The sequence below is a fragment of the Sphaerodactylus townsendi genome, linkage group LG13 (genome assembly GCF_021028975.2).
Source record: "Sphaerodactylus townsendi isolate TG3544 linkage group LG13, MPM_Stown_v2.3, whole genome shotgun sequence".
Taxonomy (NCBI): Eukaryota; Metazoa; Chordata; class Lepidosauria; order Squamata; family Sphaerodactylidae; genus Sphaerodactylus; species Sphaerodactylus townsendi.
In genome coordinates this window covers 53,978,336-54,003,853 of record NC_059437.1, presented here as the reverse complement: position 1 = coordinate 54,003,853, position 25,518 = coordinate 53,978,336, and the positions used below count along the sequence as shown (strand labels likewise).

Genomic DNA, 25,518 nt, shown 5'->3' with positions numbered 1-25,518 from the left:
CAGGATCTTTTCCCTCTTTAATAGATCAAGGAGTTTGTTTCTGCACCTCAGCTTGGCTGCAGTCTGACTGCCACTTACACATTCCGGAGCCCCACTGAAATCTGTGGGACTTCTCCGCACATAAAAGCGAATGGGAGAGATCATAAATCATATCCCCAAATGGCTGTCCGAGCTTGGTTCCAAGATATCTCCCAAATGATTGTTGAGAGCTTGTCACGGCCAGGGATTTGCTGAGACTCATGTTTTCAACTGCTTGTGAGATCACTGTTGCATTAATTGGACTGGCAGGAAGACTGGCCATCTGCTGTAGAATTCTCAGTACATCGCTCCTTGCAAACATTTTTCTATAGCATCCTGCTGTGACAGTTAAAGATAGACTACATGTATCTATTTAAGATTATTCTCAGGAACCTAGGTTAGTTTCAAAGGGCTGATTGTGTTAATCTGTTGCAGCCAGAATAACCAAATGTTTGGTTATGACTCTTCAAGGACTAACGGATTTGATGTGCTAGAACAGGGGTCGGCAACCTTTACCACCCAAAGACCCATTTGGACCTGTTTTCCAGCGCCCCGAAGATCTAACGAGCCAGAGAGGTGTTTCCTGGAGGGACACGCCCATGTTACCCTCCAACCTCCAGGCCACGCAGAGCCGCAGTATAAGACTGAAAGAGCTGCATGCGGCTCCGGAGCTGTGGGTTGCAGACCCCTGTGCTAGAAGCTTTTGTGATCCAGTGTCTGCTTTATCAGATGTATGAAGTCTTACATTTAGTTGGCAGAGAGATTTATACCCAGAACAAACAGCTGACGAGGGGGGGGGCGGGGAAGTTAAGTTATTAAAAGGTTGCTTCTGTATAGAGAGTTGACTTGGTTTTTGGAGAGAGGTCATGTAACTTCATCCCCTGAATGTCTACTTCTTGGGTTTTCTCTTCCTTTGATGCAAACCTGGATTAATGTGATCTTCTGTAGGCCACCTGGATGTGAAGGTGAGCATTTTGAGGATCACACCCGCATAGCCAGCATGGTATAGTGGTTAAGAGGAGTGGACTATGATCTGGAGAACTGGGTTTGATTCCCCACTCTTCCATATGAGCGGCAGATTCTAATCTGCCGAACTGGATTTGTTTCCCTGCTCCCGCATATGAAGCCTGCTGGGTAACCTTGGGCTAGTCACAGTTCTCTCAGAACTCTTCAGGGGTCCTCTCTCAGAACTGAGCAACCATCTGTTGATTTCAGGTGTGTGTGAGTTGAAGAGGTGTCCCAGGGTTGAAAACATCTAAAGTTAATGGAACTGCCTTCAAGCGCTCAAAGCCGCCCTTGGCTTTTCAAGGCAGGAATCTTTCAAGTCACCTCCTGCCTCTTCCTTTCAACTGGAGATGCTGGGGTTTGAACTGGGGACTTTCTGTATGCCAAGCAGATGCGCTTCCACTGAGCCGTGGGCCCTCCCCCACAGGAGCAAGCCTGCAGCCAGGGCCGGTTTGAAGACATTACTGGTTCAGAAACCAGAAACCCAGACTCCTTTGATGTGGGTACATTCTGAAGTGCTTTGTCCTAAACTTGGTACACCTTGTTCAGGAAGGAGCAGCATGAATGCATTCTCCCTCCTCCCCCTTAGGACTTGTGATTGCTCAGAAGTGGGGGTGGGCAGACAGCCGTGTAACTGTCTGCCAGTCCCCTTTTCATTCTTTAAAATGAAAAAAATGTATCCAACAGAGGTGAAAGTATTTGAAGAGGAACAGCTCTTTCATGGTGCTGGGAAAAGAGAGAGACGTATTTTCTGGCTGCGCTGGTGAAAGGGCTGTGGGAAAGAGTTAAAGGCAGTAGCTCCACTCAAGCAGAAGGTGAAGGGTGGCGTATTATCACCAATGTCATGGGCGCTGTCCAGTCAGTGCTTACTTACAATGAGTAAGGGAGGCAAGCACAGGGAAGAGGGTTTCACTGCCCAGGTGCATTTGGTACTGGCTCCCCCCCCTCCCCCAGCAGAGATCTACCAAAGTGAGAAGTCCTCCACCAAGTAAGAATTGCTTGCTTGGCCGAAGGTCCAAGTGTTCGAGTACTGAGAGCCAGCGTGGTTTAGTGGTTAAGTGCAGGTGCACTCTAATCTGGAGAACCGGGTTTGAGTCTCCGCTCTGCCACATGAGCTGTGGAGGCTTATCTGGTGAACCAGATTAACTTGTGCACTCCAACACATGCCAGCTGGGTGACCTTGGGTTAGTCACAGCTTTTTGGAGCTCTCATCCCCACCCACCTCACAGGGTGTTTGTTATTGGGGGTGGGGGAAGGGAAAGGAGATTATAAGCCCCTTTGAGTCTCCTTACAGGAGAAAAAGGGAGGCGTGGTATATATGCAAACTCCTCTTCTTCTCTTCCACTTGAGACTGTTTTGCAGGTCGCTCCCTCATCCAATACAGTCTTTGTTCTGCACTGGTTTTGCTTTGCTGTGGCATTCCTGAGCTTTTGTAATCCTTCTCTCCTGAAATAACAGTGTGCACTACATCCTGATTGTAGATAACCGTTCCAATAGTTAGATGTTTGTGTTCAGGCCTGAGCCTCATGCAGACTCTCAGCATTCTGGCAACAGAGAGTGCCACTGCCCGGTGGCCCCATTTTCTTCTGCCTCAGTTAAAGGAGTTGGATTTCACCAAATGACTTTCCCTGATCTGGTCCAAGTCCCATAGTATTTTGCTGCTCATCTCTAGCACCTTCGAGCCATCCTTTGGGTAGGTGGGGTGTGGTGGGGGAAGCGGGGGGGCGGGGGAGACACAAACTCCTGAGATTCAAGAAGCCCGATACAGGCACAATTGGGTGTCCAAAGAAGAAGGTGATCCTGTTCACCTACTCTAGCAGTCTGGGCATGTTGCGTCTGTTGATTGGCAAGCGTCCACTCAGACAAGTCTTTCGGGGCATTTTGCCCCTTGCTTCACTCAGAGCACACGCCCAGAGGCGTTCAGTCCCATTGATTTGGCAGTAATGGTCCCTGGTCCCTTCCTTGCTGAACAGGTGCGCTCTGGAGGGCAAACCATGCTCCTGTCCACCCCTTCCTGCTTTCACTTTTAAAGAAACTAGTTCTATGAAACCAAAATAAATTACAATAAGAAGAAAAGCCTAGTAAAACAGGGAAGCTGAGAAAAATGTTTCGTGTTCCGCATTTATTTGTTTGAGAAAATGTATAAGCCACCTCTCCAGAGACCTGCTGGAGGCAGCATATAGCTGAAATATCCATCAAAAACAAGCCCTTGCCACAAACCAATATCATTAAAGCAAGCCACAAAAAACAACAACAAGTCAACACCACTAGGAAGGAAGGATGGGATAACTAAATATTGCAATGAATACATTTCATTGAAACAAGCGGTGATTGCCCAGCGACAGCTCTGGGTGCTCTGCTCCTGACTTCAGCAAGCAGGAGAGAAAAGCACGCACGCACACCCAATACAATACAATACACATGCTTAGTGACCTGTGTAACTCCTTCCACCTTCTCTGACCTTCTCCCCAATGGTGCGTTCTTCAAGCTACACCCGGCTCCTCCTGCATAGAGCACATGCAGTAATACGTGGGTTTGTTCTTTCACCAGAAATAATTGCTGCTTTTGGCATTCAAAATAGTTTCAGGTGGACGGGGCTTCATCCTCAACGCAGCCCTGGCTGGCAGATGAGCCGGGTTGATTTCACCACGGGCTTTGTGCCTAGGACACTCTCTGTAGAACATACAGTTACTTGGGGGAGGGAGGGGGGATTCTCAGGCTGGGGGGTCTGGCAAGGGGATGCAAAGTTTCACACTTAGAATGGTGCGAGATGTGACAGGCAGCGTTGTTGTTGCTGGTTTATAAATGTAATGTTATTCCCCCTCCCTTGAAGGTTTTGTTTGCATTAGTTCCAAGTCTGTTATGGTAATAACTGTGTTGCACAGCTCTCTTGGTGTTCTCTCATTCTGCTCAGATGAGAAGAAACAGGAAGTTGGGGTTATCCTGGCTCCTTCCAGAAACTACACCGTGTTTGGGAGGTCTTCTATATTGCTACAAGATTGGAATTAGTCAGACTCATGCAGAGGCGTATGGCCTATAGCAGTGGTGGCAAACCTTTGGCACTCCAGATGTTATGGACTACAATACCCATCAGCCCCTGCCAGCATGACCAATTGGCCATGCTGGCAGGGGCTGATGGGAATTGTAGTCCATAACATCTGGAGTGCCAAAGGTTCGCCACCACGGGCCTATAGGTACATGGGGTCATCCTCATCCCTGAGCGCATGCCTTTTGGTCCCAAGAGGGAGGTGCCGGGCGCCTCACCCACATGAACAAACGGCCTGCCCCCCAGAAGCACGCCACGCACACCACCAGAAGGGCACTTGGAGATGTTAGTGGCTTGTGTAACCCAACTCTTTTGCATTTCAAAGACCTTTTTATTTATCCCACGCCGCAGTTCAAGCGCTACGTTAACAAGCTCCGAAGCAAAAACACGCTCTACAAAAAGAAGCGCCTGGAAATAGCAGAAATTACCGCCGAGTACGGGATACTGCAGAGGACGGAAGAACTCCTCCGGCGGCAGCACGAGGACCTCCAGCAGCAATTGGTGAGGAGCCTTAAAATCTGTCTGTACAGGAAAGCAGCAGGCAAAGCTCGTCTCTCCCAACACACAGAACGATCCGGTTTCCTGATTGAGAAATGACGGGCACCGATACTGTTGCAGCCCCTTTTTCTTAAAACCTCCCACAGAAGGCAGGATTCTGCACCCACAGTGGTGCTGGTCCTTACAACATGGAGCTTTCCCTTTTGCAAGAGGCTCGCTATGGCAGGTCAAAGTGCCGCCATTATGGACACCCAAAACCTTAGTCTTTTCTTTACTACCAAAAATGTACAGAGATCTTCAAATATTTTAACCAATAATCCATTGAAACTACTTATTTGCTTCGTTTACACCCCATCTTTCACCCCAGTGTTGACCCAAACCTGCTTATATAGTTCTCTTTTCATTTTATCCCCCTAATAATTCTGAGAGACAGGTTAGGTGAGAGTAGATGATTGGCCCATGGCAGAGCTCATGGTCCAACACTCTGAACCACTGCACTGCACTGGCAATATTCTCCCACCAATTCTAGTCCCTCTGGAGCCCATCTTATCCCCTGAGCTCAGCCAGGAAGAAAGGCGACTAGTTAATGTATAAGTAAGTAAATAATCTTTGGCCGCCATTGGCCCCAAAGCAGAAAGAGGAAAGGAGCAGAAAAGAGGGGGAAGAGCGACAAAAGGCAAGAAGAGAAAAGCCAAGCTAGCATGGGTGGTATGCAGAAATCTGTCCTCAGATAGTAGTGGCATCTAGACTGCAGCATCAAACTACATCATGGAGAGTTCCAAGTGGGCAGACCAGATCAGTTGGACTTTCTCAGATGGTTTATTTCTGCTGAAAGCCATCTGTTCCCAAACCCCCTCAGAAAAATTAACTTCGGCAAAATCAAGAGTCGGTTCTTTACCACTCACGCTTTGACTAACATACAAACAAGCCTTTTCTTGTGATTTAAAAAAAAAGTTTAAAATATATCCCATTATATTTCCATTTCAGAATGTGCTATTCAGAAGCCACAAATGAATCAGCCCCTTGATTCTAATGAGAACAGGTTCCCACACAGGGGCATTGAAGTAGCCGAAGTTACCTGTGGGAAGCCACTCCAGCAATGCTAGGGGCCCTCGTGTCGCTGTCTTGTTTCCTGCCGTGGCATCTAGTGCTGCTTGCTGTGTTAGAAAGTAATTTATGTTCAGCGAGAGTCATGTTTTGTTTGTTTTACAAGTTTTATCAGAGACACGAGAAAAGCTGGGGCAGAATGTGGAAGCTGGTATCATGTGTGGGGCATCGTTGTGGAATGGGTTATTGTTTTCCAAAACGGGCCACAGCTCTCCATGGGCAGGACCTTAGGAGTCTCATCAGCAAGGCAGAACACAGGGCCTTTCCCCACTTACCTTCTGCTGCGCGCTACTTGGGCCAAATAGCCCGGAGTCCGGCGGCACTCCCCACTACAGGGGTGGCGACAACGCAGTCGTCCCGACGCTGCTGCTGTCGCGCCCTCTCAGCGTGCGTCATTCCTGGCGCTGGAGAAAACAGCACCTTTTGATGACCCCGTGTCGTGGGGAAGCCCGGGTGCACGCCAGAAATGACGTGCGCAGTGAGTAGCATGCAGCAACGGTGGCAGAAGGTAAGTGGGGAAAGGCCCATAGTCCTGACTTGCCACTATGTGCCAGCAGCGTTCACTGGGATGACGGGCTTTCTTTCCCTTTGTGTCCAGCAAGCCATTGAGGCCAAGAAGGGCATCTCTGGATACAGCTATACACAGGAGGAGCTGGAGAGAGTGTCAGCAGTCAAGAGCGAAATGGATGAAGTGAAGGGGCGCACTCTGGATAGCATGTCCGAAATGGTGATTTGGGCGACGTTGGAAGATTGGGGGTGGGGCGGAGATGCTCTGTGCTGCACTTGTGTTCTGGCCAGACAGCCCCGTCTTCTCCCTTCTTCGTGGCTTCCTTGATTTTTCCGTTTCCCTCTTTCCCCCTTCCTTTGCCTTTTCCCCTTATCTTTCTGTTCCCAGCTTTCTGGCGGTGCTATTTATAAAACATTCACACGGTACGTTTTCCTCCCATCAAACAGGTGAGAAAGCTGAACGCTCTGGTGGCAGATAAGAAGTCCAGCCTCGCGCCCATTATCAAAGATTTGAGGCAGTTGCGACAGAAGTGTCAGGTGATTGGAAACCATTGGAAGTGTGGTGCTCTTGGAACACGACTGGGCTCGGGGATTCGTGGCCCTGGCACAAGATTTTGCACACCCTGATTCGAAACTAAGCCTTGTAGTGTCCTGTATCTTCCTCACTGGCCCACCACACACTGCGCTCCTGGTGTTCAGAGTGGGGGGCTTAGTAGTGCCAGTGGCAGGGGTGTCCAACTCTAGCCCTCCAGATGTTCACGGACTACGATTCCCATCAGCCCCTGCCAAATGGCAGGAAGATGGGCTGTAGAGGGGTTAAAGAAAGAGGGATCCAACATCTGGGTCTGATCCTGCCTGCGGGTGAGCACTGGGTTGGCACTTTTGGGAGCAGGAGCTAAGGCAAGAGGTTGTGTTTGGCCAAATCTTGCTGTGCCTCACCAGCCCCTGTTCCCTTCCCCCCAGGAATTAACTCAAGAATGTGAAGAGAAAAAAACCCAGTATGACAGCTGTGCAGCGGGGTTGGAGAGCAGCCGTTCTGCCCTGGCACAGGTAACCATGGTGGGAGGGAGGTTTGGTGCCAGCGTTGGCATTTGTACCTGCTGGGCACACCGAGTAGCAGCCCTGGTGGGGTTCCCTTTCCCTACCACTGGAGGGGGATGCAGATGATATTTGGGTGGGGAAGGGTGTTTTTATGGTCTGGGGCTCTATGGTAGGCTGGATTTTTAATGCTGGATTTTAACTTTATTTATTTATTGCCATCAAGTCACATCTGACTTATGTAGGGCTTTAAAGGCAAGGTTACGAAGGTGACTCTGTAGGGCTTTAAGGGCAAGAGACTTTCAGAGGCGGTTTGCCATTGCCTGCCTCTGCATCCTATCCTGGCATTCTCTGGAGGTCCCCCATCCAAATACTTGCCAGGGTCAAGATTGGGAGGCCCAAGCTTCCACGGTGCAAGTGAGAATTCGAATCTGGGTTTCCTAGATCCTAGTCCTACACTTTAACTACTGCACCCCACTGTCTCTTTACCCCATGCTGGCTGTCTTCATCAAGGGACAAAGAATATTTTTTACAGTTTCGTTTTATATTGTTTTTCATTGTGTAAGCCACCCGAGAGGGTGTTCCTAGAGAGCTGGCGGAATGGTTTTCGACATAAGTTCTGATCGTGGCTTGCGCATTGTGAGCCACTTACCTGCACTAGCCTGCCACACGCACAGATGAGGCTAAACGCTTGCCTGAATCTGCCCAACTAAATGAATCAGTCACCAACTTGAATCCTTTCTTGAATAAATGGAGCTAAAAGGAAGTCTGTTTACGCCCATCTATAAATCATGGACCTGTGACTTCTTTCCACCAATGAAACAAAATCAGAGGGTTATTTCCTTTCACCAAAGACCTTTCTGTGAAGCTACCCATTAACTGGTAATTCTTCTTCTGCAGGAGGTGAAAGTTCTTCATGAGGCGTGTGGGCAGGAGGAAAGCCGTTACCACCATCTCAATTTCATGAAAAAGGTAATATTCATCTTTGTAACCTCTGTGCATTTGTTCCTTGGGGGAGTGCACATGACTTGATGGCACCAAAAAAAGAGGAGACTATGTAAGCTGGACCCATCCTTTGCATCTAAATTTGTGCATTTCTTTTCAGATTCTGGATGTCCAGCTCCAGCGTGCCAAAGATGAGATGAAGATGTATGTCTCTTCTGATCCCCAGGAGAGAAGGAAGGCAATTAGGTAAATGTGCCTGAGAGTTTCATTCGCCAGTCAGTCCAAAGAGTTTTCCAGAAGGGAGGCTGTATCACGAGCATAACTAGCGCTGGCCTCGTGACGTTTCTTTGGAATAAACAACCTCCTGCTTCAGAGAGTCGTAGCTGGGCCAAACTGCACCCAGCGATTTTCTGCGCCCCCCAGGCATGCGCCCGGTGCACGGCGCACCCCCCGTCCCCTTGTAGCTCCGCCACAGCTGCTTCATGTTTACTATACCACAGAGGTGCTTCCCAGTCCTCAACGGGTCAGTTTAGGACAGCCAGTTTAGGACAGTCTGCTTGCAGAAATGAGGCTGCAAAGAGAAACAGAAAGATTCCGGAGGAACAAAATGCTTGCTTATCTTGCAAGACACCGTTTATAGTGTCTAAATGTGAAGGACAGCTGAGGACAGCGTGCAAAGTACATTTCCTTCACTGTTTGCAGTGGACTTACCTGTTTTTAGCTGGAGGGGATTTGAGTGATGTGAAAGGAAGCAGGAAGACATTGAAATCCCCAGTTGAAATACAGAAGCAGCTGGAATGGAAATTAGCCAAGGATGATCAGCTCCATGGCTAACTAGCCCCGTGTTTCAGCTCCCTTTTTGTACACCAGATCTGTTTGTCACAGCCCTTTCCCCTGCCCTTGGTGTGACACAGGAGCCATTTGCAGCCCACATTTTAACGTGTATATCAAGGCCCAACTGGGGCTTCCCTGGAATCTAGAGGGGTAAGGCCAAGATGGAAAGGCATGCTGGCATCTGAACAGAAGAAGATCCCCACTGGATCAAACCAGAGGTCCATCTAGTCCAGGGGTCTGCAACCTGCGGCTCTCCAGATGTTCATGGACTACAATTCCCATCAGCCCCTGCCACCATGACATGGTGGCAGGGGCTGATGGGAATTGTAGTCCATGACATGGTGGCAGGGGCTGATGGGAATTGATGGGCTGATGGGAATTGTAGTCCATGAACTGATGGGAATTGTAGTCCATGACATGGTGGCAGGGGCTGATGGGAATTGTAGTCCATGAACATCTGGAGAGCCGCAGGTTGCAGACCCCTGATCTAGTCCAGCATCGTGCCTCACGCAGTTGCCAGCCAGTTATTCTGAAGGGCCAACAGCAAGGCATAGAGACCAAGGCCTTCCTGTGGTGTTTCCTCCTGGCACTGGGGTCCAGAGGCTCTGGACATGGAGTTTCCTTTTAGTCACCATGGCTAATAGCTAGTGAGAATAGCTTCATCTTCCATGTATCTTTCTAATCCCCTTTTAAAGCCGCCTGTGCCTGCAGCCATCACTCGATCCACTGGCAGCATACGCCACATTTTAATCGCTCCCTGTGTAAAGAAACCTGATACTTGTTTGGTTCCAACAGCTCGCATGTCTGTAGTTTTCATTCTGGTTGTCTATTTGGGGGAGGGGAGTTGTCATGGGGCTTGCATGTTTTAGAATTCTGTGTGAGCAGCCCAGCCCCCCCAGGCCCCCAACACTCCCAGGGGAGATTCTGCCACCAGCTAGACCAGGGGTAGGGAACCTGCGGCTCTCCAGATGTTCAGGAACTACAATTCCCATCAGCCTCTGTCAGCATGGCCAATTGGCCATGCTGGTAGGGGCTGATGGGAATTGTAGTTCCTCAACATCTGGAGAGCCGCAGGTTCCCTACCCCTGAGCTAGACATTTTGTCTATACCGTGTTTCCCTGAATATAAGACAGTGTCTTATATTAATTTTTGCTCCCAAAGATCGCTAGGTCTTATTTTCAGGGGATGTCTTCTTTTTCTGTGTTCTGTCGAAATGCCAAACAAAAACTTTACTATGTCTTACTTTAGGAAGATGCCTTATATTTTGCACTTCAGCAAAACCTCTACTATGTCTTATTTTCAGGGGATGTCTTATATTCGGGGAAACAGGGTATTAATCGGCCAGCCAAGAATTCTCCTTCCATTGGTCGAGTGAGCTTAAGCATTCAGTCCACAAGAACCTAAGAAGAGCCCTGCTGGATCAGACGCAAGGCCCGTCTGGTCCAGCACTCTGTCCACCCTGCGGCCAAGCATCTGGCTCTGGGAGGACTTCGTGAGGGAATGCCTCAGTATCTCTGAAAACAGAGAACAAATGGTGACGAAAGTGCTGATCTGTGCAAACCCAAATAACCGAGTTATAATGGGAAAGTCTGAGAGATGATCTGCAGAATACAGAAGGCAAAATGAAAGCACAGTCTGGTGCTGCAAAACTTCAGATGTTTCCAGATTTTTTTGGAGATGGATTACCGTTCCAGCAGCAGGCATCTGGGCTTGGCAAAGGAGTGACAGCACTTCCTCCGTGTCATTCCTTATTTCAAGGGGTCCCTTGGGAGTCGGGGTTTTTTTTGAGGCCATTCACAAACCAAAGCTCTCATTCATCCTTTCCACCAAAGGAGGATTTGGTCAGCAAACTGTTAGCTGAGTGTTATAGGGTTCTTCACGCTCTAATGTAGAGGACAGAGAAAGTGGGTGGGGTTTGTAGGGAATTGATGGGCATTGAGCAGGGAAAGTTCTCTGTTGTTCCCTTTTTCCCACCCCCACACCCCAAGTTGACAGGTCATAGTGGCAGATGGCCTGGTGTGACATTTGTATGTCGATTCTCTCCTATCCCAGAAAATCAGGTTAATTTCCATGCTTTGCTCATTTCAGCATAATGAAGTCTGTGGTTCACCTGAATAGTTACTCTGGTCTCGGCCTGTTTATCTGTCCAAAATGTGGGCGTGTTCCATGGCAGTTGGAGCAAGATAGGTTGTGAATTCTTCCCAGCAGCTGTCCCTCTTTCCTGGAGAAGAAAGAAACCCAGTTCCTGCCATCTTCGCTGACTGCACTGTACACAGTGGTGGGATCCAAAAATTTTAGCAACAGGTTCCCATGGTGGTGGGATTCAAACTGTGGCGTAGTGCCAATGGGGCTGGGCGTGGCTTACTGACCAGTGGCTGGGCATTCCAGAGGCGAGGCATTCCCTGCGGAGCCGTGGCAAAGGATGCAGCTGCGGATGGGCTGCCGCCGCCTCAGTGCACCTCCCTGCTAGACTGCTTCAAGTTCTACTGCCTTCTGCTGAGAGGAGGCATAACTAAGGCAAAAATCACGTGGCAAAATCACCAATTAGTAACCCCATCTCGGCACACACAAATAATTAGTAACCTACTCTCGGGAACCTGTGAGAACCTGCTGGATCCCACCTCTGACTATGTTTCTGACTCACTCGTGGCAGACTGGGCTTCCCCCTGAAAGCCAATCCAGGGCACAAATACTCTCAGACCAAAGTTGTGCAGGGCAGAAAAGCAACAATAGCAAACTGGGAAGAGAAGGCCAGGGTCTCAAGATGCTTTTCGGGCTTGAATGTCTCTTTTGTGGACACTGGAATGTAAACTGAGCTCAGTGACCCGTAAGCAAAGCCTCAGTTTGCTGTGGAACCAAAAATGGCCTAATTCTGATCTCCATCCTTGTTTCTGTTCCATGGAGTCAGTCCTGAGGAATTTGAAAAGTTAATTTTATTCTCTAAAAATAGTTTAACTTTAAAAATTAAGCCGCATTCTTTCCAAGGCATCATTATAAATAGTCCAAAAGCAGATATTTTAGAAGTCTAATTTTCTGGTCTCTCTTTTTCTCTCTCTTTATAATAAAATGAAGGAATTTGGGGGACTAAAGTTGAGGACCTGAAGAGCTGAGAAGGGATATCAATTGATGTTTTTTTTCTCATGGTAACCAAGGCCACTTTGGCTCTGGCACAAATTACAGCAGCTGCACGCAGGTTATAAGAAAGACAGATGTCCCCGATTGCCAGAGTAAAACATGTTCCAGTCTCAAGTCCCTTCTCCCCATAGAACATGCAGTATATGGGGTAGGAATGCATGAATGTTTGGCACAGACCCCAAAGACTGGGGGGATCATCTCCTGTCTTCCTCATTGGAAAGCTACGAATGTCGGTCCAGTTCATTGGTCTAAAAACTTCCTTCTCTTCAATTTTACCCTGTATCAACCTATCTACACATATTGTTATACTTCAAGTTCAGAACTTCTTGTCAAGTTTTAATTTTAAGCTTTCTCATTTCAATAAGACATTTACTCTGGGATGTAAAGCACCCAGCTGAGAAATGATTGACTTATTAATACTTTCCCATAATGAATAGTTCATTCCAAAACAGAAATCAAACACACCCTTGGGTTTGTAGCGCTGAGGAGATTTTGTTGCCATCTTCCCTTTCAATGCTGAATCTTTTGTAGGATTGCCATAAAACTACCGATGTACTGTTGTGGAGCATGCGTAATGTTCGACTGTGTGCCATTCCTGAGTTGCTCCACTCCACCAGCACTACCATGTGAGCTGTGCACCACAAACAAACCCACCCATTCCCTTCAATGGCTGATGATGCCGTTGAAGTGAAAGGAGCCACCACTACTTACCTTTCGATCCACTCAGTTGGGTATTTTGCAGTGACAGAAAAGATATGTAAGCATCGACTGGCAGATGTAATTTTGGGGGACGGGTCTAACCAATTGGATTTCCAACACGGGAGGAATGTTCCGAAAGTTCCTTATGATCCTTGCATTGACCCATTAAGTCCACTGTTCAATCTGGAATGCAGTTCTGCCCCTGCAGAAATCTAGGACTTTGTAAATTAAACATGGGGCCGGGATGGATTCTGGCTGCTGAGGATAGTTAAGCATTGTTTAAAAATGGAAAAGAAAACAGAATGGTGGTGAAATCCAACAGCTCAAGCCCCTAAGAGCTTATAGTATTCTGGAGATAAATCTGCATACTTATGTGCCCTCTCCCCATCGCTGGTTGTGATTTCTTGTGGGCCCCTGATTATTCCCCCTAAAAGCCAGCCTGGTGATATAGGCCCCTTCCGCACACGCAAAATAATGAGTTTTCAAACCACTTTCACAACTGTTTGCAAGTGGATTTTGCTATTCCGCACAGCTTCAAAGAGCACTGAAAACAGTTTGAAAGTGCATTATTCTGCATGTGCGGAATGAGCCTAAGTTCCAGTCAGTAGTACAGGAAGATGGAGCCATCCACAGATAAGGCCGGAGTTTCTGCGTATCCAAGGGCCTCCTTCAGTTTGCAGAAAAAAATGATCTTGTACTCTTCAAAAGGGAAACTCTTCTGATGGCCCAATGAGGACTGAGCATCCAGGAGACATAAAATGCCAAGGGCGGCTGAAATATCAGTTACAGGGCAGGGGGGGTGAGGAGTGGAGAGGTAGACGGGGAACTATAGGGGCTGTGGAAGTGTTCTGGTAGGAGATCTAGGCTCCCTGTAGTTGATCCGCAGCATATTTCCTGACATATAGGAATCATGATATCAATTTGTTTAATAGGGATGTTCTCAAGAGTTATACTAGGCCTGAATCACCTTGAACTGTCTGAATACTAAACTGCGGTGGTTAAATTCATTATGCTTTTTAGGGAACAGTATTCCCGGATGATCACAGAGCAAGACAACTTGGGAAAGGTAGTGATGCATTTCTTCTTGTTGTTTTTCCCCCTTTGTTTTTCTTCCCGTTTTTAGAAAATGCCACATCTCATGCATGTCAGAAGTAGTGCTGGGCCTTATTCATAGCCTCAAGAATAACTCCCTCCCAGGGGTGGGAAATTGTTTTCTGAAAATAAACTATACCAGCTATTCTGAAGTCAGTTTCCTATAGATAATGCCTGAGCTGTTTGACTATCTATTATGAACAGCACATTCCCCGGAAAGCCCTGGGATAAGATACTGCAATGCAGATGAAACTTTGCCAGATCAAATTTGAAGTGGTATATATAAGCAATTGACAGAAGACAATACGTTTTCCAACTGTTCTCGGTATCTTTTTATCAGGCGACATGTTTGATGTAGCCATGCCGATGACACCCTTCTGGAGTTCTAAACATTTTTAGTCTTTAATGAAGTTCAGCATCACTCTGAAAAGAATTCCCAGTTCATTGGTGTAAAAACTTCCTTCTCTTCAATTTTACCCTGTATAAACCTATCTACACATATTGTTATACTTCAAGTGCAGAACTTCTTGTCAAGTTTAATTTTAAGCCTTCTCATTTCAATAAGACATTTACTCTGGGATGTAAAGCACCCAGCTGAGAAATGATTGGTTTATTAATACTTTCCCATAATGAATAGTTCATTCCAAAACAGAAATCAAACACACCCTTGGGTTTGTAGCGCTGAGAAGATTTTGTTGCCATCTTCCCTTTCAATGCTGAATCTTTTGTAGGATTGCCATAAAACTACCGATGTACTGTTGTGGAGCATGCGTAATGTTCAACTGTGTGCCATTCCTGAGTTGCTCCACTCCACCAGCACTACCATGTGAACTGTGCACCACAAACAAACCCACCCATTCACTTCAATTGCTGATGATGCCGTTGAAGTGAAAGGAGCCACCACTGCTTACCTTTCGATCCACTCAGTAGGGTATTTTGCAGTGACAGAAAAGATATGTAAGCGTCAACTGGCAGATGTAATTTGGGGGACGGGTCTAACCGTTCTTTTTTTCATAACAGAAACTACGAGAGAAGCAAAAAGCTGTCCGGGAGAGCCATGGCCCGAATATGAAGCAAGTGAAAATGTGGCGGGATTTTGAGCTGCTGATGGAGTGCAAGAAGGAGTGTTTCCTAAGGCAACAGAACCAGGTCTCCATTGGCCAGGTCATTCAGGAAGGAGGAGAAGACCGGCTGGTATTATGAACTCTGGCTGCCTTCAATTCCCCTTAGACCCTGGCTCTTAAGAATAGTGCTTTAGTTCTCCAGCCTCTTTGGCACGGGGTACAGTTTAACCAGAGTTTAGGAGCTCGATCGTAAGAGGTGGTTTGGCATGAAGCTGGGAATATTTTGGCCACCCCTCATTTTAAGGAAAATAAACTCCTCCTAATGGAAGGTCATTCCCATCCCTTGGAGGCCATCCCAAGTGGCTTGATGGCAAAGGCAGGGAACTCCAGCACTTGGAGAGCACAAGGTCAAGCACACCCATTTGGTGAGTTGTCTCTTTCTCCAGAGAAGCTGAGTGGGGAGGTTATGTTTCCCGGCAATTCCCTCGCAGTTGGCATTCTCATTCTGGTCTCTGTTGGGGAAACAGTTTCTAGACCAGTGGTGGCAAACCTTTGGCACTCCAGATGTTATGAACTACAATTCCCATCAGCCCCTGCCAGCATGGCCAATTGGCCATGCTGGTGGGGCTGATGGGAATTGTAGTCCACAACATCTAGAGTGCCAAAGGTTCGCCACCATGGTTCTAGACCATCCTTTGGGGAGCCACACCTGCAACCAAGAGCCCCACCTGCTCCACTCAGTCACGGGCCAGCCCAACATTTTGCCCCCATCTGTGCATTCCAGGAATTGTACCAGTTCCGCATCTAGGGGGCAAGGGCAAAACTTAAAGGACCTGACCTGACTTTTCAGCCCCTTCCCTGTACATTTCCTTAGCAATATTTGATGCTTCTGTCTGTCTGCTCCTTAATTGACACCAGAAGCCGTCACATGTTCATTTGTTAAAGCTCCAGCCCCATCTGTTCCAGCTGCATTTTGATAGCACCCCAAGAGCTGGGCTCTTTGCAAGAGTGTGGTGGCCTTTGGTGAATAGTTGTTTTAAAGATGATGTCGTTCTGAATGGGAGGCTTCATCTAGGGTAGGAATACCAGCCTCAGCTCCCCTTGCAGAAATGGCCAGTTACCACAACCGCCCTGATGACTGCTGTGTGTCTTCATGTTCCCCTCTGTTGCCCTTGATGCTCCCAAATTTAGAAGCTGTCTCAAACACACTCTTTCCTCCACGACCTTTCTGCTTTTTTGAAATTAACATTCCCAATTTAAGGTTCTAGATGGTTGCTTTCTTGAAGCCTTTAAATTTCCAGTTAAGTCACTTTAGGAATATTTGAAACAAAGGCAAATCTTTTCATTTTAACAATACTTTCAGCTTTGTGACAATGTTGGCATTTTAGCCTTCTGAAAGAATCTGTGGCCATCTGCTCTCCGCCTTTCTGTATCGGCTGGTAAACAGACTCAATTTATATTGTTAATGCAGCTACAAAGGCAATAAAGTTTATCATTGACCATGTTGCTGTTGCATGTTCTCCACTTTTGGTCTCCCGTTGAGGTTATTTAAGAAAGCACAGGAGTGTTCAATCCATCTTGGCCTCCCAGAGTTATTCTTGCAAGAACCCAAAAGGTTTTCCGTTCTGCCTCTGACTGGCTCCACATCACATAGATCTAAAACTGTCAGGCACCCAGAGACCCCAAAGAGGCTGCTGGAAATGCCTGGCTGCATACTGAGTGCTGGCGTGAGGGAGAGCTGCAAAACCACAGCCGCAGTCGTGTAGGAAGTAGGAGGCCTATTTTATACAGCAACTATCTACAGTTCTCCTTTCCACATCGCTGGAGTTAGGGGCGCAGCACCCCCCTGCAATCTGGAAATTCGCATAAAAAAATTTGGCCCTCCTTTTGTACCAGAGAAGTCTGAATTTTGTATTGTCGAAGGCTTTCACGGCCGTAATCACTGGGGTGCTGTGTGGTTTCCGGGCTGTATGGCCGTGTTCTAGAAGCATTCTCTCCTCTTGACGTTTCGCCTGCATCTGTGGCTGGCATCTTCAGAGGATCTGATGGTAGGAATGGAAAGCAAGTGGAGTATATATACTGTGAGGTCAAAGGGTGAGGCCCTATGAATAGAGTAGCCGGTTATGTGAGTCACAAAGAAGTCTGTAGCCTGGGAGTAACAATGAAGATAGCAAGGTCAATAGGTGAATGCATCTGAATAGAAGTATCCTGGTCTTTGTTTCCTTTGATTGCTATTGTCTATAGTTTTTATTTATTCATTCATTCATTCATTCATTCGATTTATAGACCGCCCCATCCCCAAGGAGCTCTGTTGTCCTGTCTGAATTTTTCTTTTAACTTTTGAAAAGAAATTGTGTATATTCATTGTGTTAAACCACAAAATGCGTTGATATTATACAATACCGTACATCTATTTTATGCATTTCTGATAAACTTCTCCTGTGTCACCTGCGGCTTTCGCAAAACTTCAAACCTTTTCTGCCCAGAGGTGGAATCTACACTTTCCCACCTGTTCAAATCTGCTCTGGAGGGGAGGGAATCCACGCCACGATGTGCCTTCCCTGCATTTAACGATCTGGTCTTCCGTCATGAATTGGTCCACCAGGGTGACGGTGATGCAGCTCGTTGCCACAGAAGCTGGCGCTTTCGAAATCTCGGAGCAGCGGTTAGAATTAAGACTGAAACAATACTTCTAGCACAGGGGTAGGGAATAGTAGCTCCCGCGAAGCCGAGCGCCCGACCCCACCCTTGCCGACCTGCAGGCAGCAGGGGCGAGAACTGCTCCATGGTTGGCTGGGCGTGCCCTTGGCTTCCCCTCGCCTGCCCGTTGGGCGGGTGGGCGGCTTTCCGGCGGCCGGTGAGGCCCGGCCGCCCGACTTCATCCTTGCCAGCCCTGCAGGTGGCAGAGGCGGGTGCATCGATAGCTTCTCAGAATGAGCGGAGTAAAAGGTTAAAAAACCCCCTATATATATAGCGTTATCTTTATTTTCAATGTCAAAAATTATTTGCGGCTCCAAGTGTTTTCTTTTCCCGTGGAAAACAGGTCCAAAGGGCTCTTTGAGTGTTAAGGGTTCCCTACCCCTGTTCTAGCATCTCCTGCATTTTATTCTGAAGGCAGAGAGATTCCAGGAAGGTTTGGCTGTAAGTGATTTTCTTCAGTCTGTAGAAAAGGTCAGCATCTGAAATGCAGGAGCGCTGTGCAGTTAAGATGCCTACATCCCTTTCCCCATCCATCCGCACCGGAGTTTCGTTGTGCAAAATCCACACCCTTATTGCTACATCTGAAAATGAAGCAGCAGCTGCTACCATGGATGATCCAGAAGGAGAAAAACCAGACCTTCCACAGCTTCTCTCGATGGCCGGACAAGAATGATGTGTGGCTGTAGGCAGCAGGGTGGGTGGAGGGAGCAACCAAAGGACGGAGAAGTGTTTCTGCATCAGTCCATAAACCTAATCCTCGCCAGGAGATCTGCATTGCAGGGGAATTCCCAAATTTTACTGAGTCTCTCTCCCTCCCTGGCTCTCCCATGCACACACACACACACACAATAGAGAGTTCCCACATTTGATCATTACTAAGATTGATAGGGCACTGTCACTGCACACAGTGCTCCATAGACCAGCCCCCACCCTGCCTCTGACCCAAAGGAAGGCCATCTGAACTTCATAGAGTAGTGATGGCGAACCTTTTTGAGACCGAGTGCCCAAACTGCAACCCAAAACCCACTGATTTATCGCAAAGTGCCAACACGGCAATTTAACCTCAACACTGAGGTTTTAGTTTAGAAAAAACTATTGGCTCTGAGGCGAGCGTTACTTGGGAATAAGCTTGGTGGTAGTCGGTGGCTTTGCTTTGAAGCAACCGTGCAACTCTTCCAACAGGTGAATCATGACCCTAGGAGGGTTTACTCAGAAGCAAGCCCCACTGCCAGCAACCAAGCTTACTCCCAGGTAAAGGATCGCGCTTTAGTTCTTTGCATGAAAATCAGTGGGGTTTAACAGCGCTTAACAGGGCTACCTATACTACTTCCCCAAAACTAGGTCTTAGGTTTAATGCTAATAATTGAGCCCAGCGGCCCAGGCCAGCCTAGATGTTGGGGGGGGGGCTCTGTTTGCGTGTGCCCACAGAGCGGACTCTGAGTGCCACCTCTGGCACCCGTGCCATAGGTTCGCCACCACTGTCATAGAGAGAAAGGAGAGGACAGCAAAGGATGGATGCAAGCAGAGGCAGTTGTGTATATCGAAGCTTCGTGCTGGTTGGTGGTGAGAGTGCAGAGGCTCTGCCAGACACCTGCAGGAGAAGATGGTGAAGAGAAGTTTGCCATCAGACCTAACTTGTCTTCGTTGGCATTTTCCCCTGCATGCAAAAAAGCAGTATGTGCACTTTTCCTTCCATCACCCCCCACCCACATGCAGACACACCAAGCACAAGCTTAGACCTTTCTTGTTGAGAACAGTCCACCAGTACTGCTGTTGTCTGACTTTTCTGTGAAGCTAGTAAATGAGTTTTACTTGTGGGATATTGCGTGGTGAAACTGACGCAGCTGTCCACATTTAAAGGAAGAGGAATGAGGTGTTCCTCGATGGGAGATTCCCAAAGGATAGCAGCATGGTTAGTTTGTTGCAGGTTTTCATCAGTCACGTGGGTCAAAATTCGTATCCGGATCTGACACTCCTGAAGCTTAAATCTGTCTCTCTTCCAGCTCTGCTGATGATATTCATCAGTAGCTGGTCCACACCAACCCTGATATGAGCCATTTGTACATGCACTACTTACTCTGTGGCAGTTTGCTTCACAGCGGGTTTTCCCCACATTTTTTGGTTTCCTCAGGGATTCTCCTGCAAAGTGTCCCATGCCGATCCATCATTTTGCCCGCCCACCGCTTCCTCATTGTTTCTGTTGAACCTCCGTTTGGGAGGGTTATCTGCCACCTTTTTCTCCCGCTGTCTTTGATCTAGCACAGTGGTGGCGAACCTTTGGCACTCCAGATGTTATGGACTACAATTCCCATCAGCCCCTGCCAGCATGGCCCATTGGCTTCCTCATTGTTTCTGTTGAACCTCCGTTTGGGAGGGTTATCTGCCACCTTTTTCTCCCGCTGTCTTTGATCTAGCACAGTGGTGGCCAACCTTTGGCACTCCAGATGTTATGGACTACAATTCCCATCAGCCCCTGCCAGCATGGCCCATTGGCTTCCTCATTGTTTCTGTTGAACCTCCGTTTGGGAGGGTTATCTGCCACCTTTTTCTCCCGCTGTCTTTGATCTAGCACAGTGGTGGCGAACCTTTGGCACTCCAGATGTTATGGACTATAATTCCCATCAGCCCCTGCCAGCATGGCCAATTGGCTTCCTTATTGTTTCTGTTGAACCTCCGTTTGGGAGGGTTATCTGCCACCTTTTTCTCCCGCTGTCTTTGATCTAGCACAGTGGTGGCGAACCTTTGGCACTCCAGATGTTATGGACTACAATTCCTATCAGGCCCTGCCAGCATGGCCAATTGGCCATGCTGGCAGGGCCTGATGGGAATTGTAGTCCATAACATCTGGAGTGCCAAAGGTTCGCCACCACAGATCATGCATTAGTTTCATACACCATGTCAATTTCACTGGTCTGTTGCTCCCTGAAAGACCTTCATTGCATGAAAATGCAAGAAAGAAACCTCTTCTGATTGTTTTGGCCTTAACAGTGGAGAGAACTGATGTGGGGAAAGGCCAGAAGGAGCAAGAAAACAACACGCATGAATCTCCTTCGCTTTCCTGCAAAGGGAGAGGAACAGTCCCACTTCAACAGGTTTCGAAACTGCAGAGATTCTCTGATCTGAGGATGGAGTGACTGTTAAAGAGGGGGGAGAGAATCAAACCGAGGGGAATGTACGCTCAGTGCAAAGACCACACATGCATAAAAACCCATTATGACTCTTTTGCTTCGACTTGTTTTCAAAAGGTAACAACCATGTCATGGAATTCTCAGCCTACTGGCCTCCTTTTGTGTCTGCCAGTCAGCTTTAACTCGCAAAAGCGTACCCCTACACACAATTTTTGCTCTTTAAGGTGCTTCTGGGCTCCAAGATGTCCGTTCTGATACCCTGAAATGTGGCAGCATTCCTATTTTGTCTACGTACAAACAAGACATGAAATGAGCAGATGCTTCTCACGGGCAGTCAGTCTGGAATATGCTGCCACTCTCCTTGGAAAATTTGTACAAAACTACCTCCCCACCCCACACCCAGCACTTTCTGAGGGTCTGCTTACCTCTGAAGGGCAAACGGATGACGCACTTCAGCGGCGTGAGAAATGACTTTCTCAGTTGAAGCAGAAAATTATAATTATCCAAAGCAAGGAAAAAGTGGAGGAATTGGCTAAAATGCCTATCTTCAGCTTTCATGAAAGTGGACATTCAGTAATGCAACTTTAATGGTTTTTGTTCAGCGGCTCGCTCTTCTCTGCCAGTTATGGCTGTAATGGGGGCAGGGGTGGTGTGTGTGTGTGTCTTTGGCTGAATGGCAGTTCCTTCATTTTCCGCCTTTTTCTATTAGCATTAATATTCTAGCTGGCTAATAAATGAGATTATACACACCACTTGGAAAATCACCTGCTTTTTACTGGTGCAGTTCCAAAGAATGCTTTCAGCTACAGGCTCTCTTACATGTACATTAAAACCAGCACATGACCTATAATCTTGGGAGGCCCATCCCTGAACTCAGTTTTACATCTGATTGATTTACATGTTGAGGGATGGTAATCAGGAGTTGAAGCGATCTGTCAGATCGTCAACAAGATGAAGGTCTCTGAGCTTTTAGGTGGAGGAATGTATCTAACCTACTACAAGGCCCGATTTCAATGTGACAACATGCTTGTGTAAATCACTTATCTGGGCCGGGTAATCTTGGCCCTTTTGTGTCATACTTAATTGGAGTCTCAAGGTGTCTGTGTGTTGGGAATTAGCAAGCCAGTGCGGTCCCAGGTGTGTTGATGAGGTGACCAGATAAAGAAGTACAAACTTGGACATGAACAGGTAAAGTGGTCACGTTTTCCTTTGGGCTGTCTTACAAGAAAGGGCAGAGAGAATTCTAGCAAAATTACTGAAATGTTCTCAAATGGTTCCAAATAGACCACTATGCAAAGACAATGGTTTGGGGCTTATTTCCCCTCACCAGCACCACTGAATGGGAAAGCAAAACGCTTCCAGAATTGCTTTTTAAGGTCCCTTCCGCACATGCAGAATAATGCACTTTCAATCCACTTTCACATTGTTTGCAAGTGGATTTTGCTATTCCGCACAGTAAAATCCAGTTGCAAAGTGGATTGAAAGGTGCGATGTTGCATGTCTGAAAGAGTTAAATGTCATGAACAAATGGCTTTGGGTTCAGGTGCGATTCACCTGATGGAAGCAGAGTACTGGAAGAAGATGGGCTTTTGGTTGGATCTGTATTTCAGCAGACCAGGTGCTGAGGTCGAACACCATAAGTGCCCCCTTGCTAGAGAATTCCCAGTAGCTGGCTGCCTGCCATTTATTCCTGTAATGTTGTTTCCCGCCCATCACCAGAGTCCCTGGGCAAGGTACAGTCACTGGCCCACCTTAGATCTGACGCAGCCCGTCCGTTCTAATTGTGTGTCTGAAATGAATCGAACCACAAACCCCTGTTACTTCATGCAAATAACCCAGGTCTGTGGAACTGTGCATAAATCAAATGCTGCACCGGGCGAGACAGAATGAAAAGAGCGGGGTTTAATGGACACGACCGTCCTTTCCACTATAATGTATGCCTTTAAGTCTCTTGGTGATGAGAAGTTGAAGGCTATGAACTGCGTAGTGATAGACTCAATTTAGAATTTTCTGAGCAAAGAAAAAAATTGTTTAGACGTCTCAGATAACTGCCAAGAAAAAGTAATGTGGCCAAAAACTAAAAGATTCACCAAGTGTCATGATTAGTCCATGCCTTATTATCAGCTCAATAGGCACCTGTCCTCCTGTCCATAGTGTGGAATGTTGGTTGTTTTGACCCAGAGGGCGGCGGCTTCGTCTTGGGACCGTGGGACTGGAGGGGCACCGTGCCCCCTTGGGAAATGGTACTCAGGGTGCTGTTATGTGATGTGGTGGGGTACAATGGAGGGAACATTGCTGGTTATGCTTAGTTCTGGCAATAGAAGTTTGAATGCTTGTTCCTGATTCTGTTTCGTAATAAAGAAATCAACTGAATAGAGTCTTGTTCTTGAACAGTCCAGAGGCACGACACCAAGTCAAGATGTGTTGGTTACCTTGAGACTCTGGCAAATAAAGTAATTCAGGCAGCTCCAATTATCAGGTAGATATGAAGACACGAAGCTGCCTCGGACCGATCCAGATCATTAGTTCATGAAATCAATGCTGCCGACTCAGACTGGCAAATGGCAATCCCCACCCCACCCCCGGCCTCGGAAGCTCTTTCACACCCCCAGATGCCTGATCCTTTTCACTGGAAATGTTAGGGATTGAACCCAAGACCTTTTTGCATGCAAACCAGAAGCTTTTCCACTGAGCCATGGCCCCACCTCAGCTAGCCCTGGAACCAGAGCAACCCGCCCCCCCCCCAAGAACCAGGAATCCTAAAAACTCTCTCGGTACAATTCTGTTCAGAAGAGATTCCTGAGCTGTGAAGAGCTTTTGTGAATTTCCCACAATAATTGAGCTGAAAAATTCACCTGCTCAGGATTTGTTCAAATTCCTTTTCCCAGGAAAAAGAAAGAGATGCATTGAAATACTCCCAGTGGGTAAACTTGGGGCTGCCACAATTGTAGAGGTGATGTGGCACATGGATTGCCCCTGAACCCCTAGGACAGTGGTGGCGAACCTATGGCATGGGTGCCAGAAGTGGCACTCAGAGCCCTCTTTGTGGGCACGCGCAGAGTCACCCCCCACACACACACACACACATCTAGGCTGGCCTGGGCCACTGGGCTCGATTATTAGTACTAAACCTAAGACAGTGATGGCGAACCTTTTCGAGACCGAGTGCCCAAACTGCAACCCAAAACCCACTGATTTATCGCAAAGTGCCAACACGGCAATTTAACCTCAACACTGAGGTTTTAGTTTAGAAAAAACTGTTGGCTCTGAGGCAAGCGTTACTTGGGAATAAGCTTGGTGGTAGTCGGTGGCTTTGCTTTGAAGCAACCGTGCAACTCTTCCAACGGGTGAATCATGACCCTAGGAGGGTTTACTCAGAAGCAAGCCCCACTGCCAGCAACCAAGCTTACTCCCAGGTAAAGGATCGCGCTTTAGTTCTTTGCATGAAAATCAGCGGGTTTAACAACAACAGGGCTACCTATACTTCCCAAAACTAGGTCCTTGGGTTTAATGCTTCAATAATCGAGCCATGACTAGGCCAGCCCTAGATGTTGGTAGGCTCTGTTTGCGTGTGCCCACAGAGCGGACTCTGAGTGCCACCTCTGGCACCCGTGCCATAGGTTCGCCACCACTGACCTAAGACCTAGTTTTGGTTGGGGAAGCAGTGTAGGTAACCCTGTTAAGCCCTGTTAAACCCCACTGATTTTCATGCAAAGTACTAAAGCTGCGATCTGATAGCAGTTGCTGGCAATTAATGAACTGCTTCTGAGTAAACAAGCTCATCTAGGAGTCATGATCCTACGTTGGAAGAGTTGCACCGATTGCTCAAAACCACCATTCCTAAGCTGCCCAAATGGCCCTTAACGCCTTGGAGTCAACTGTTTTTTTCTAAACTTAAACCCCAGTATTCAATTAAATGGCCATGTGTTAGCACTACTGATAAATATGTGGGTTTTGGGTTACAGTGGAAACACTTCGGTCTTGAAAAGGTTCGCCATCACTGCCCTAGGAGGATGCATGGAATAGAAACGAGATACAATGGAAGGTGGGAAAGAGCTCGCTTGCTTATTCCTGGATCTGGACACCAGCGAACGATCTTTCCAAGATTCCAAAGCAGCTTCTCCATCTGCTGACAATACCTGAGCGCCTTCCAAAATAAAAGTGGGAACGAGACACACAATGTAATGCCTGTTCTGTCTCCCCCGTGTCCTTTTGTACCGTGAAAAAGGTTCGGAATCTTTTCATGCAGAACTCATTAGTATGATCTCAACATACAGTAGCTCGAGCCTGTCTCTTTGGTTCTTCTCCGTGCTGCTTTTCTTCAGGTGGATTAAACGCAGCTAAATGAAAGGTTTTCCCTTCACTGTACACAGAGTGTTTGTACATACGTAGACACGTACATACATGGCAAGTATTTATTTACGGATGTCTGAAATTCTCAAACATTTTCCCTGTCATCAAATTAATAAGAGTCGTGTTCTGTCCTGCTTGCAGATGTTCCAAACTACTAATAACCTCTACCAGACCCAAAACACGAGTATCTTGTGGAGCACACAAAAGGGATTTTGTTCTTACCTCTCCATGACCTTCTGTGCAGTCCCAACGCATGCCTGCACACGGGACACTTGAAGAACAACAATTACAGGTAAGTGCAACATTGTTTTACCATTCATTCATTCATTCATTCATTCATTCATTCATT

At 47.4% G+C, this 25,518-nt stretch overlaps 1 protein-coding gene across 2 annotated transcripts in view; it reads left to right on the top strand.

Annotated features, from left to right (window-relative positions):
• IFT81 (intraflagellar transport 81) overlaps nucleotides 1-16,492 on the top strand; it is a 49,722-nt gene extending 33,230 nt beyond the window's left edge. For both annotated transcript variants that reach the window (XM_048514618.1, XM_048514617.1), the window contains exons 12-19: nucleotides 4,421-4,570; nucleotides 6,273-6,401; nucleotides 6,629-6,718; nucleotides 7,145-7,231; nucleotides 8,120-8,191; nucleotides 8,325-8,410; nucleotides 13,853-13,898; nucleotides 14,945-16,492. In XM_048514618.1, the coding sequence (XP_048370575.1) occupies nucleotides 4,421-4,570; nucleotides 6,273-6,401; nucleotides 6,629-6,718; nucleotides 7,145-7,231; nucleotides 8,120-8,191; nucleotides 8,325-8,410; nucleotides 13,853-13,898; nucleotides 14,945-15,127 (843 nt within the window). In that variant the 3' untranslated portion in view covers nucleotides 15,128-16,492. The remainder of the gene's footprint in view (nucleotides 1-4,420; nucleotides 4,571-6,272; nucleotides 6,402-6,628; nucleotides 6,719-7,144; nucleotides 7,232-8,119; nucleotides 8,192-8,324; nucleotides 8,411-13,852; nucleotides 13,899-14,944) is intronic.
• Nucleotides 16,493-25,518: the final 9,026 nt, after the last annotated feature.